Source organism: Asparagus officinalis, chromosome 1 (genome assembly GCF_001876935.1).
Source record: "Asparagus officinalis chromosome 1, Aspof.V1, whole genome shotgun sequence".
In the NCBI taxonomy this organism is placed as follows: domain Eukaryota; kingdom Viridiplantae; phylum Streptophyta; class Magnoliopsida; order Asparagales; family Asparagaceae; genus Asparagus; species Asparagus officinalis.
Window position 1 is genome coordinate 8,716,762 of NC_033794.1, and position 15,213 is coordinate 8,731,974.

Consider the following 15,213-nt stretch of genomic DNA (forward strand, 5'->3'; position numbering starts at 1 on the left):
CTTTGTCCATCAACAAGGTTTTGTAAACCTACAAACATTTTCCAATTTATTACCGTTTAAATAAAATAGAAATTTCCAAAATTTGTTCTTAGTTCAATCTATTTATCTTAAGCTCTCGAGGAAATTCTCAGTCAAATATTCTTACAGAATCATCCTGAGATATGAAGATAGACAAAAGAATCAACCATATTTTTCGACATCAAAGATGAAGGAAAACAGGACAATAGAACCATAGTTACACAGTCAAAAAGACAATCTGGACTCATGAGGTAAGGTAGCAACTCTCACAAGAATGTAAATAGAGCGCGGTAAGGGAACGCAAGAAGAGAGAATGAAAAAAAAAGCAGCAAGTTAATAATTACAAAATTTATCATTTCTATCAAAGAAAAAAAATATATACAAATGCCATAAAAGAAGAAGCTCCTTCATCGAAAATCCTTATAAAGGATGAACCATTCTGCAGGTTGACCACTAAACCAACAGGCAATTCTCAGCGAGTGAAAAGGTTAAAAAAGATGAGTTCAAGTATGCAGCTGTGCACACAAATACGTGTATGCTCGTGCTAGTAGCTGTGTAACAACCTTTTACTCCCCTCAACAACGGATAAGGAATAGCCTTCTGCTTCAAATTTGGCAACTAACGGTAGAACCTCTCAAGTTTCAGCGTGAAATCAGGAGGGCAATCAAAATTGCAATAACATTGTAGTTCAAAAACCACGATAGCCCCGATCAAGGGATACAAGCAAATCCTGCTTGTGAAATCTCTTTGAGAGCCAAGTATTGTAGGCACCGCATCAATCATCAAGGTAGTAATAAGATCCTGCAGATTTCTGTTCCCTGTCTTTGGTTGAATCCAGCTTGTTTATACGAGGCCTGTAATTTGTTGGGTCTCGTCTAAAAGTAATGTCAAGATGCTGAATACAAAAACGAACACCAAAAAAATAACGTTAGGATCTAGGATTAGTAGAGAGGTGAACATTGGAAGCAGTATGTTTTTTGTGGGAATAAATGGATAGAAATTATAGATAAATACAAGTCAAAAGCAGAAGCCAACATGCATTAAACGGTTAGCATGCCAACAGATTCAAAGACGTAATATAATCTTTATACATAAGAGTATAAAAATGCTTCTTTTAGTGGGCTTGTTCAAAGATAACGGTGTTGAAGAGGACAATTTCAGAGAGGGAATTATTCCCTCCTCTCTACATAGAATCTATTATTAGACAATACACCGTACAATCAGAATAATGACTGATGAAACATACAATGGAAGCTAATGGCAAATCTGGACATGAAGATAAACCAGCCCCTTAGGTTTTTGGGAAAAATTTAAAATAATGATGTTTTTAGACAAGAACATAACATTTAAAAGAGAGAGAACTTAAAATTCCAAATGTTTTTTGAATAATCAAAATAAATGTGCAAATTTCTCCTTTGACCGTGGCATTTACTATCTTAACCTCAAATTCCTTGAGACCAAATTTCAAAACTCAATAGCTTCCAGAGAGAGTAAGGACATACCATAGGCTCTTTCATGAACAAAGGAAAATAGTTAATATAGCAAAAAAAAGCCAGAAAAAATTATACAGTTATAATATCAGATCAACAGACAGACGAGCAAAATCAAAATCTGTACTTACAGATAAGAAGAGGTTCATCCCAGATACCAATGACTGAGGAGAATTTGCTGTACAATCAATAGATGGTTTCCCCTCGTACACAACAACTTTGTCAGCTAGATATGTCGCCATAATGAAGTCATGCTCAACAATAAAAGCGGTTTTCTTTGCATGAAGGATAAATCTTTTTATGACTTTTGAAGCAACAATACGTTGCTCTGAGTCTAGGTAAGCACTAGGTTCGTCTATAAGATAGATATCTGCAGGCTGCGTTTATAATTCCAAAAGTTAAAAAGCAGTAATAAACTCAGATAAATCAGAAGCTAAGCAAAGTCCATCTGGCAACCAAAACATCAATACAAGAAAAATCTGAACACTTCCAAGAAAGACAGCTTGAAAGCCAAACACTAATTTGAAAAACACTAAGCATTTGGGGCACTATAGAGAGGAAGAAAAGCCAATAAAACACCATGCCTTTTTTATCACATAAAACACCATATCTTAATCTTGACTCATATTTGAGTAATCCTCTAATATTTTTATTGTATGAGTTTACTGCTAGAATTTATGAATGGTCCTAGACATGCTTCCTGTGGGAACTTATTATGGTCAAGGTCGTAATTCTGAGCTCCATAATATATGTCCTAAACTAAATATTATTATCGGCAGCAGTTACGACAAAGTCCAAAAAAAATTACAATATCCTCTTAGATAAGAAAAAAATCAAAATGAATGAAGAGGCTAGAGGTCTGTTTATTCAGCATATAGCAGGCAAAAACACTGCTAAAAGTTAAGAAGATGCAAGAGAAAGAAAAATAAGAAATGTCATAAATGAGGAAAAATACCCATCCCCATGGCATGGGTATGGGTATTTTCTAAAAGTTAAGAAGATGCAAGAGAAAGAAAAATAAGATATGTCATAAATGAGGCATTGACAAAATCATACCTTTCCTAGACACAGACACAAAGCTACTCTCTGCAGCTCTCCACCAGAAAGATTTACAACCTCTTGGTCCATTAGTTGCTCAATTTGCAAAGGCTTCATAACATCGGATACAAACTGAGGATGCATATATGAATCCCTAATTTTTTGATGCAGCAAATGTCTCACAGTAGATTGAAATTTAGGACTGATCTTCTGAGGCTTATAGGAAACATTGAACTCGGGTATCTCAACATCAGTGCCTTCGATCATATCAGGCTTCAGTAGTCCAGCCTGCAGTCATAAAATTATACAGAAGATAAGCCCATGGAGTACGAGATAATTTAGCTTAAATGTATTATAAAAGTGTAAGGAACTTTGAAAAGTAAAAGAGCAGATAAAATGCAGAAAGAAGCTACATGTCTAAATAAACATGGTTCCCTAGTTAGGTTACACGGATTTGGGTACAGGTATGGGTACAGATGTGGGTATGGGACAAGGAAAATTTGTAAAAAGTAGGGTACGGTGGCTACACATACATGGATATAATAATAATTTGCATTATATCAATATCATTTTTTCATTTCACCTGCTACGAAATAAGATTTCTATAATATTTATATGTTTCTTTTATAACATAGATCTACAAATTAGAAAATTGCTCATTTTCTAACTTGATATCCAAAAGACCCCTTTACAATCAAAGATTTGAACTGGGAACAGGCTGAAACGAACCTAACTTGTGTCCATCAAGTTTCAAGAATTACATGTGAAATGTGGGATATACGTGCAAGAAGTATATGAAAAGTGGTTGGTATGTGAACGACATGGGTACTACACAGGTACGCTTTTGAATGTGTATGCAAATATTCAAGAAGTGTCCACTGAAATTTGATGTTTGGTACGGAAGGTGTTTGGTACGGGAATGACACGGGTATGTCTCCAAATAGAAGTACCTGTGCAACATAGTTTACTTGACACTCGTGATCCAGAGGAATGTGACACATGGGACCCGAGTCATATGAGACATAGTTGAAGGTGATAACATCTCCCGCTCCAACAACCAATCAAAATTCAATTCAGACAAAAAGGAAGATGAATGTGTTGAAGATTAGAGAGGTTAAACTATGACATACATGACCCCTTCCCCAACCAAAAGAAGGTAACATGGGCAGATACAACATGTCCATGTGCTCAAAACTTATTGAAGTGCAACCTATTGTTTACCTCAAAAATATGAATCAGATAAGGAGTTACTATGACTCTGTCGACAAATCTAACTGTTCTATAGATCTTTTACTATAGGGATTTTCATAGATGAAAAGAAACACATTTCATATTTATACTAAGTTAAATCTACAAAAATTAAAAGAATAAAACTTATATGAAATTACTACAATGTTTTCCTGCTATTTTAGAATTACCCATGTCTGATGACTCATGTCCCTGTCAGAAGCATACCATGTTTACAATATGTTATATGACTTAATATAGGGGTGAACTAGCGTACCAGCAGGCGAATAAATGTTGTTTTCCCCGTTCCATTCTCCCCCAGCATCACTATAATCTGAGAGTCAGTGAATTCCCCCTCAATGACAGATAGCTTGAAATTACCCAGGGTTTTACTCATAGTAGGGTATTTATATCGCTGATATGACTCAACCTCCTCAGCGCTTTCCTGAGGAGTCTCACCAACCTGTTAAAAAGCGATAAGAGAACCAATAAGATTCGACGCATACAACAAAACTTTTAAGCATATCTTTGTTGATCACTGATCGAATGTTACCTTAAATGTAAGTGCCACGTCTCGGAATCTTAGATTCTCCGTAGGCACGCGACCAGCCAAGAAAATGTTAATTCCTTCTCTAACTGAAAAAGGTAAAGTAACAACTCCATACGCTCCCGGTTTCCCATACAGGCAACAGATATAATCTGATAAATAATCAAGGACGCTAAGATCATGCTCCACAACAATCACATAACTGCAAAGTGAAAGGGGGGGAAAGATAAAAAACAAGTCACTAATTTCAGTTTTACTAACAAAAAGAAGAGAATGACATATTCTTCAGCAAAGAATCCAATAGGACCAGCTGATCAAAAAACTGCAGATATAGAAAAAATGGAAATTTTCCCAAATAAAAAAGAAAAAATTTGAGGAAAAAAGGACATAATTTCCAGCAAAAGATCAACTAGAACCTGTTGGATCTTAGCAAGGACCGAATGACTTGTGCAGCTTTAAGCCTCTGCTTCACATCAAGGTAACTGGATGGCTCGTCAAACATATAAATCTCCGCGTTCTGTACTGCAACCACAGCAATGGCAAATCTTTGCAATTCTCCGCCTGACAAATCTCCAACATTCCTATCAATAACCTGATTCAACTCAAGGTCGACACAGAGTTCAGCCTTCTTATCTCTCTCATCTTTTTGATCAAGCACCTGTCCAACGTTCCCTTGCACAGCTTTGGGGATGTGATCAACATACTGCGGCTTGATAATAGCCTATGAGTTGCCAAATCAACATATCCTCTTTAGCACAATAAGGTAGAAGAAACAATATCAAGAACGAAAAAGAAAACCCAGAGAAATTTTAATATCACAACAATTCAGTAAAATGTTCTTTAGGATTGAAATTGTAAAAGGTTAAAACAACAACACTTGGAATCTTAAAGCATTTGACTGTGTTTTCATCCAACTGGAATCTCAGTCTAGATGGTAGATCGAGTTTTGTTTTTTGCTTTATATATCTCAAAACTTTGAATATTACTTTCTATGTGTCTGGTTATGCTTTTTATAAATCTTTGATCAAGTTGTTTGGATCTGACTGGAATCTCAGTCTTCAGGGTAGATTGAGTGGTGAGATTATCTAGAAGTTGTATTGACATTTGCCTGTTGAGATCTGGAAGGGATCAGACGTAATAGGCTATTTTGGGCAGGTGAACTTGGGGGATTCAGATACTTTTCTAGATAATGGAACATCTCAGGGGGTGAGATAAAGGTGTGGATGTACACAAGGGCCGAACCACGTAAAAAGCTTTTGTGTTTGTGGTTTGCTTATTTGCTTCCATTGATTTGTCTTTTAATCTTAACTGAAATATCTTAATTTTCCAAAACCATATTAATGTGGATCCCTAGCCAGTTCATGAACAACACAACTTTTTTAGAAAACTTAATTTAGGTTAACTTACTGCATGTCGTTTTCAAAATATCCTAGTAGCACATACAAAACAGCTATCAGGCTCTCAAAGCAATCAACTTATCTATGACAAAGTACTAAATTACATAAAGCGCTATGTAACATAATGATAAAATTAAGGATTTTAACCTTAAGTTCATCCTCCAATAAACGAGTGAAATAGTTTTGAAGCTCAGATCCTCTGAAGTACGCCAGAATTTCCTGCCAGTCCGGTGGATTCTGCAAAAGATAAAGGTAATGAAGTCAGCAATATACGCAGTCAGCACCATTACACCCAAAAAATGTCTTATGTGATAAATTACATTGAATCGGCCCAAGTTGGGTTTCAACTTCCCACCCAACACTTTAAGAGCAGTCGACTTCCCAATACCATTTGTTCCCACCAACCCAAGAACTTGCCCAGGCCTTGGGACAGGTAACCTGTAAGGAGATATATTAGGAAAAGGCAGTCATGAACCATGCTTAAGAGATAGAACATTCTGCTTGCCTGTGCAACTTGAAGGTGTTAGGACCATAACGATGAGTTGTATCTTTATCCAAGTCTTTGGGTAGATTAATAATTTGAATGGCCTCAAATGGGCATTTCTGCATTAACATTTCAACACAGTTTAAGTTTAAAGGTCATCAAATATATCCTACCAAGAATACCACGAAACTCAAGAAAAGCAAACATCTTCGACAATCAGACCTTGACACAAATACCGCATCCAATACATAGCTCCTCAGAAATGAAGGCGATCCTTGAAGCAGGAGTTACTTCTATACAAAGCCTACCTGCAAAATAAAGTATTGATATGCAATGTAAAATCTTAAATAATAGTTAACATACAGTAGGACTTAGTTCTTACTTGACATGTAAACAGGAGCAGGGTCGCACATTTATGGATGAAAATAAACGAACACCGAAAATTACCAAAAATGCCCAATACACAAGATGCAAATCCTTTTAGGATGTGCAGAAATAAGTGCTCGTCTAAACAAGACAAAAAAAAAGCATCCATTCCACGAAAACCAGATCTGGCATATTCCTACGCAACGCTAAGCTATTACAAGATTTCAATTCAACACTAGGACATTTGCCCACGTTCTTAGTAGTATCATAAAGAAATTGAATGCAATAAGTTAAAAAATTCAGACTTTCACTGCAAATGAAACAAGTGAAAGAACTTTAAACTCTTAGGAAGCCTTTACTATCGAGCACTGAGCACTGAGCAAAGACACTACTACTTTTATACAACTCACTATCTGCTGATAACAGCTCAGCAAAACTAGCGATAGTATAATCATGTTGTAGATTAGCGTGACTTAAATTCAAATGCAATATAATTGTGATGATAAACAACGTGACCAACTACTAACCTATCCAGTATCCACGTACAAATAACTAATGACAGTTCATCAAACTGGATTCTTCTGTCAAGATTTTTCATCATCTCACTTCAATGTGGAGTTTTGCGTTTCGCTTGGAGAAAGTGAATATATCCAAATAACCCTGAAGAATAAACGCTATTGACTCTACTTTGCTTGACTGTGACATGGTAATCTACATAAACTAGACTTGGAAAGATTTATCCAGAAGGAGATAATCTCTCAAATTTTGAACATGGCTACTGGTATATTAGGATCCATGTCCGCTCCAGACCACGCTAAACCATGAAGAAACTTTGAAACAATACCCCCTCACAGATATTTAGTTTAAAAAAAAAAGAGCCTATAGTAACCTATACTGTCATTATGTTGATGAAACAGCATTTGCGCATAAAGGGTAAGTTCCAAAATAATAATAATAATAATAATAATAACGAAAATTGGAGAAACCTGCCTAAAATTTGGGGAGTTCCACAAACTGAAATACCCTTTTTTTTTAAATAACCCCTACTAAAACCCATAAAAAAACACCCCCTAATATTTCCCTCTATCCTCTCTATTGACAAACCCTAAATCGGAGTTTGCCCCCAAATTTCAGGACCTTCAGGTAAACTTTTTTCAAGAGTTCATGTGCTTTTTTGTGGGACTCCCCAAAGTTTAGGGGGCAGGTTTATGAAATTTGCCCAATATTCAAAAAATCAAGAAAATACAAGATCAAATGACCGTATTGTAAACAAAAAGCATAAAATTAACTAAAATTTAGATCTTGATAACAATCAATCCTTGCAAAAAAAAAGAAAAAAAAAATTATAACAGGATAAACCGATGATTCACCTGTTTTCACAACGGGACAGCTCTTCTTGCACTCCTGGCGACACTTTTTAGGCTTGCATCGATCCGAGCTCACGATCGCGATTCTAGTCAATCGATCTGCCATCTCTCCACCCTAAAAACGACGAGATAAAACCCTAGGTACGATTGAAAGCGGAGGAGACCGGTGCTTGAATCGAGGGGAAGAGGGGAATTTGGGGAATGGCCTCTCGCTGGAAAAAGGAAAGGAAACCCTAGAAAAAAATAAGAGACGAGGTTTCTTAACAAAGAAGCGTGCTCTCGGCGCGTAACCGGCAACTTGCAACTCTCTCTGTCGGTTGCGTTCCCCGACCCAAGCCCGCCCGCGTAAGGGGCTGTTTGGTTTAGGGGCTGTTTGGTTCCTTTTTTTTGGATGGTAAAAGTGGGGAAAGCTGCCAAAAATGTCAGTTTTTTGGCAGCTTTCCCCCAAAATCACCCCTTAAAAAGGTGATTTTAGCTTTTTGGCAGCTTTCCCCCAAAATCATCCCTTCAAAAGGTGATTTTAGGGGAAAGCTGTAAAAAAGCTGACATTTTTGACAGCTTTCTCCTCTTTTACCAACTAAAAAAATCTATCCAAACAGCCCCTTAGGGGCTGTTTGTTTGGCCGTTTTGGCCTTGGGAAGCGGCCAGAAAGCTGCCAAAATGGCAGCTTTCTGGCTCCTTCCCGAGGTCAAAACGGGAGTTTTCAGCCATCCAAACAGCCCATTAATGTTTTTACCATGTAAAAGGATGGAAAGTGTAAAAAAGTGGGTCCCAATGTCAGCTTTCATCACTTTTAATTGTTTGTTTGTAGTTGTGAAAATGGTGTAAAGTAATTTCATATGCTGATGTGGCTTGTAAAGTGATTTCAAAAAAAAAAGACATGATTTTAGGAGAAAGCTGACATTAAAGTCAGGAAAAAATAATAAAAAATAATTCCAACCAATATGATCATTTGAATAGGGACCACGTTTTACACTTTCCAAACAAACAATTAAAGTTACATTTACAAACCAAACAATCAATTTATGATTCCAATGGAATTAAAAACAAACAAATAAAAATATAAAAGTAAAATTGATGAGATGGACAACAACTTTCCAAGTTGTGTCATCAATACACAACTTTACCAACAACAACCAAACAGCCCCTAAAATGCATTGAAGCGCGGAAGCCTGACAATTGCTATAAAATTAGTTCAAAACATTTTATTTTGATGAGAAGTGGTCAGGTTTTGCCACCTAGGATTCAGATGTTTGGTTACGGTTTTTGGAAGGGGAAAGGAGGGGGAAAGATGTTTGGTTAGGGGTTGTTTGGATTAATTTTTTAGATTGGTAAAAGGGGGGAAAGCTGCCAAAAATGTCAGCTTTTTGGCAGCTTTCCTCCAAAATCACCTTTTCTAGAGGTGATTTTGGGGGAAAGCTGTGAAAAAGCTGATATTTTTGGCAGCTTTCCTCTCTTTTACCTATCCAAAAAATCAATCCAAACAGCCACTTACGGTTTTTGGAAGGGGAAAGGAGGGGGAAAGCTGCCAAAATGTCAGTTTTTTGGCAGCTTTCCTTTCTTTTACCGATCCAAAAAACCAATCCAAACAAATAGCCCCTAACTGCACAATTAAATAAAATAAACACATGAAATGCACCGATGCATTTCATCAGATTTTATTATTAGGAACTTTTTATATATGTGCCCATTGAACTATGCATATTCGCAAACCTGTCTCTACAAACTTGGGGGGGGGGGGGGGGGGCATTAAACCCCAAAATACCCGAATCACCCTTTTTTTTGGACATGGTGAGTGACGAATCACCCTTTTTTTTGGACATGGTGAGTGAATATTTGGATTTTGGGGTTTTTCGATATTAGTCCACCAAAATCTTTAAGTATTTTGCAACTTAGTCCCCTAAATCATTTAAGCGCTTTAAAATAAGTCTCCCAAAGCTTTAAATCTGGTGTTAATTGAAGGTATTAATTTCTAAATACTTTAAGATTTAAGGGACTAACAGCAACGTAGGCTAAATACCCATATTGGTATTTTAATTCAACCTCATTTGCCAAGAAGGTATTTTAAATAAAAAAATCGGCGTTAAGGCATTTTAATTGATTAAAATTACTAACTAGGTCCTTTTTCTCGTCGGCAACCATTTTTCCGGTGAGAAATCGTCACGTGCGTGACACGTGATGACTTAATCTGTATAAATACCCATATTGGTATTTTAATTCAACTCAATTTGCCAAGAAGGTATTTTAAATAAAAAATCGGCGTTAAGATATTTTAATTGATTAAAATTACTAATTAGGTCTTTTTGCTTGTCGGCGACCACTTTTCTGGCGAGAACTGGTCACGTGCATTTTAATTCAACCGGTTTTCTGACGTGGCAGTGGCAGGCAGGAAGAATAAGAGTCGATGCTTTTAAAATCCCCCATTTCTAAAATTGGTAAAAAAATTAGCGAAAAATTCGTGGAGAAATTACCGTATAAATAGAACCTCTTTCTCTTGCATCGATCCATGGCCGCGCCGGCGGCAATCTAGTCTGAAGTGATCTTCATCTTCTCACTTTCTTCTCTCCGAATTCACATGGCGTTTTCTTCTAGAAGTTCCTAGAATCGGGAGTTTTGGCTTCTTCTGTTAGCGGTAAAGGTAAGATAATTGAGTTGGATCTAAGATCTGGAGTGAATGCGTGGAAGTTTGATCTTTGTTTTGAAATTTTTAGGGTTAAGGTTGGTTCGTTTTGGACTTAAATTGTGATTAAGCCACATCAGTAGCTAAAACCGAGCCACATCAGCAAACCGAGCCACATCATCAGCTAAAACACAGATTAAGTCATCACATGCCACACACGTGACGAGTTCTCACCGGAAAAGTGGTCGCCGACGAGAAAAAAGATCTAATTGGTAATTTTAATCAATTAAAATGCTTTAATGCCGATTTTTTATTTAAAATACCTTCTTGGCAAATGGGGTTGAATTAAAATACCAATATGGGTATTTATACAGATTAAGTCATCACGTGCCACACACGTGACGAGTTCTCGCCGGAAAAGTGATGGCCAACGAGAAAAAAAGACCTAATTGGTAATTTTAATCAATTAAAATGTCTTAACGCCAATTTTTTTATTTAAAATACCTTATTGGCAAATGGGGTTGAATTAAAATACCAATATGGGTATTTAGCCCAGCAACGTATGTATGGAAGAGTTAAAGTTAGCAATGGAGATTATGTTTTTACTGAAAGGTTGAAGTTTTGAGCTGTCAATGAAAAGGTGAGTTGTTTTCTAGCATATACGTTGCCAAAGTGATGGGAATTGGGAAATGGTAATTAATTCTCATCAGTCAATATATTGTCCGCTAGTTTGCTTTCCTACCCTTGCTTAAAAATCTTGTGGTTGAGTATAATGACGATCACTAGGTCACAATCATTCCCAAGATCATTATTGTAAAGCAGTACTATTTTCTTTTTAAATTGCATATCAGTGGCCATTAAGAAGAAGAAAAATTGTATCAGTAGAAAAATGTATAACAGCAAGAAGCAACCAAATGCAGAAATTATTGTACCTCACTACTGTTTCCTTTAACGGCCTAAGTGTTCTATTATTTGTTCTTTCATATTTCCATTTTATTTACTGTGTCTTAAAGCAAACTTTAACCTTTCCCCTCATGTCATGATTAAAGTGGCACTTGGTATTGCCCTTTTTTATTTTTATTTTTTTTGCGTATTATCCTTAAAACGTTCCCTCATTACAATTATTTTATCTTTTCTATTTCAGGCTTTAGATGCAAAGGTAATCATATTCAAGAAAAAGAAAGAAAGAAATAAAGCAATACCTGTCTTCTCTTTCAGCAACTAGTTCATTTTTCTTTTTCTTTTTTTCTTTTCTCCTCAGGGATTGAAGGATTATTGGCGTCCAAGTATAATATGTCCCTAACAAAAAGCATACCAACTAATTAACAACGCTCCAATCTAATCATTAAGAAATAATTAATAAAACACAATTTTCTCAATTCATGAAAATTAGAAAGTTAATTAACACATAACACACAAAGTATATCTTCGATGTCAAAAAATAATACCCAACTATACATTTTAATATCCGATAAAATAAGAAAACTAGTAATCGCCCAGCGTGTTACATCCAAAATATTTCTTTCACGGACTTGCCAACTGAAAAAAGCTCCTAATAGCAAACAAGAGCTTTGCCAATCGAGTAAATCTCCTGATAGCAAAATGCATGGTTCTTTTTCCGAGCTGGCTCAGCTCGATCTTCTTCTTTCTTTCTGCCGATTTTCTACATGTACAAACAAGAAGAAATATCATATATTGTATATTAGTAAAAATAGAATTTTACTAGATGCTGCTCAGGTGTACAGAGGTTTTTCTATTGTCAAAATTTTTGACATTTTGACAAGGCTTTTTTTTTTACCTTTTTACCATTTATGATCCCCGGAAACCTGAAGCATATCCCAAAGAGGAACGGTGCATGATAAAGGTTCAAATGCATATATGTTTTAGTTGGGATCATGCACAAAGATACAGAGGTTTTAACTATCATTTCAGAAAGTAAAAATGAATGTGTAGTGTAAAATCTTCTAATGAAAGCTTGCTTATATATGCTAAAAAAATTTCACTGCCTGTATTGAAGTTCACTCTCAGATGTACGTTCGGTGAAGCTAGAATTACAGACAGGCTTTTGCTCCTAACGACCTTCTTTTTTTTTTTAAGTCTGCGAAGTGGGCAAGAACAATGTAATAGTTTGAATCGATTTTTGTTTCGAGATCCCCTAGATTGGTTGTTTTTGCAAGGGAATTGTAAGAGTTAATTAATTGTTTGCTTTCGAGTTAATTTACATTTCTGTTAATATGGTATCGCTCTTTTAATTGGTATTTGTCGTATAACAAGCATATTATATATTATCTTTATTCATCTTTTTTGGGAGCTCATGTTGTCGTAGAAATGTTAGTTGATTCTTTAATCTTTATGCTGAGGACATAACCATTGTGTAAATGAGCAAGAGAGTAGCAGCATCAATTTGCCAAGCAAATAGAGTTACTTCCATGAAAAAAAAAAGTACTTTTTTTACTTTCTTATATAACAAAAAAAAGTTACAATTATAAGATGATATTATATGATAATTAACAATGAATTGGAATTGAAGGTTAAATATAAAGGATTTTTTTTATAGTAATAAAATGTAAGGGATTGATAATTGAGCAAGTGTACGCTCCACTTAACAATATTCTCATTTTCCTTCTGTCGTTTTGTGATCTTTTTAAGTATTGACCGCTCCACGTGTCTGACCACAGCCAAAATATGTCCAATATCATAATCCAACGTGCATGTTTGTTTCGACGTGAGCTCTCCCGTGGTGACGACCAACACCAAACATTCAAAATAACCAAATAATATCACGACGCGTGCGTACCATGCCTCGTAAAGAACGTACGTTATCTCAACGCGCAACTTCACTAAATTATCCGTTTTAGGGAAACCAACTTTCCGGTTACCCAAGATTGCACCCATCCGATCCAAGGGACCCAGGAGATTTTATTGAAAATATCAGGGTAGGGTTTTCGTACCTGTATGTCTTTCAGGTCCATCTTAACGCAAGGTTTATTCCAAATCTGAATATTTATTTTAACAAGAGTTCCCCCCATTTTTTTAAGAGGCTGTTTGGTTGCCTAGAAAAACAAGGAAATCAAATAAAAGGAAACATATTTTCTATAATAGATTTTTTCTTGTGTTTGGTTCACTTCTTAAAAGTAAGAAAGGAGATGATGTGAGACGACTTGTCACCATACTATTGGATGATGTGAGTGGTTTTTTAAAAAACGAATACGTATCAAAGTTTGGAATTTCAAAGCGTCAGCAAAAAATACGTATCAAATTTCAAAGTCAAAAGATATAAAGTTTGGAATATCAGAGTTAAAAAATATGTAAGTTTGGGATATCGAAGCGTAAGCAAAAAACTTTGGAATTTCAAAGTCAAAAGATATAAAGTTTTTAGGTATCAAAATGTCAAATAAAACCTCCAAGGTATCAAATTTCAAGAAAATGTAAACTTTCAGGGTGCCAAAAGTGTAAATAGACCCTTTTCTGACTACATAACCCCTAAACTTATCATATTTGCAGTTATACCCATCAATCTACATAGTTGGTAATTTTATCTCTAGGAATTTTTACAATGTTGAACTAGATGGGTCACATGGGGATGGAAAACAAATCAAATATTTAACAATCACGGAAGCGATTACCTTAATTGGCCCCTGGAAATCAATGTTAAAGTGAACGGACGGACAAAAGACTTTCCTGCTATATGCAAAAATCAAGAAGCACCAGAACAGTGGGAAATGGATCAGTACAAAGGAACAATGGAGGCTGTGGAGGAAATCTTGAAAGAAATGAAGTTAGTTTAGTATTTATTCGCTTAAATATCCGGTCATATTCAATGCGATAGTTTATTTTATAATAAACAAATATTTTTAATATTCAGCTCATAAACGAATAGAATAGCTATGGGTATAATAGATTAATTTGTTTAATAATATTCCTTTATGTATTACACTTAAAACATATTTAAGTTATTTCATTTTCTATGGATCCCAAAAGTTTTTGGGACACATAGTCTCTCATGTAAGTAGGCTTTTATCGTGACTATTATATTTATCATTAGATTGCATATTCATCAGTTGTATTTATGTCTGGCTGCATTACAAGGCTAGGATAGGGTAACGAATATTTACTGAATATCTATCGAACATGAACCGAATAATTCATAGAAAAAACTACATGAACATTGTTAATAAATATTCACAAATGGTTGCCGAATATTCGAAAACTAATCGAGTCAAATTCGAAAAAACATTTCCTATTCAATTTGAATATGAACAGTGGGGTATTAGATTCGAATTCGGTTTCTTTGTACCCCCAAGTAGGGGTGAGCACGGTTCGGTTCAAACCGAAAAAACCGACCGAACCGACCCGAACCGACCTGAAAAAAGCGGTTTTATGAGTAAGGCGGTTCGGGTCGGGTTGACAATTTTTCAAACCGACCCGAACCGAACCAACCGAATATATTTGTGCCTTTGATTTGTGGGTTTATTACTATGTCCGATCACCATGAATAGCAGTTGCAGGGAATTGATTCATACATAACCAATGTTCTAATGAGTCAGCTCCTTTTTTTGTCTCTACAAAGACCAAACTCAAAGCTTGCTACACAAAGACAAAGCAAGTCCGTTACTAAAAAATTACAACGTCAGAGTCTAGTATTTAATCCAAAAGGAC

At 35.7% G+C, this 15,213-nt stretch overlaps 1 protein-coding gene across 1 annotated transcript; it reads right to left on the reverse strand.

Annotated features, from left to right (window-relative positions):
• LOC109848522 (ABC transporter E family member 2-like) lies at window positions 236-8,278 on the reverse strand. Its single transcript, XM_020418059.1, has 11 exons — window positions 7,938-8,278; window positions 6,424-6,509; window positions 6,223-6,320; window positions 6,038-6,155; window positions 5,865-5,954; window positions 4,737-5,041; window positions 4,327-4,522; window positions 4,051-4,236; window positions 2,565-2,834; window positions 1,640-1,885; window positions 236-913 (listed from the first exon to the last, which is right to left on the reverse strand). Exons 1-11 carry the CDS (start codon window positions 8,038-8,040, stop codon window positions 794-796), a joined length of 1,818 nt encoding a protein of 605 aa, XP_020273648.1. The 5' UTR covers window positions 8,041-8,278; the 3' UTR covers window positions 236-793.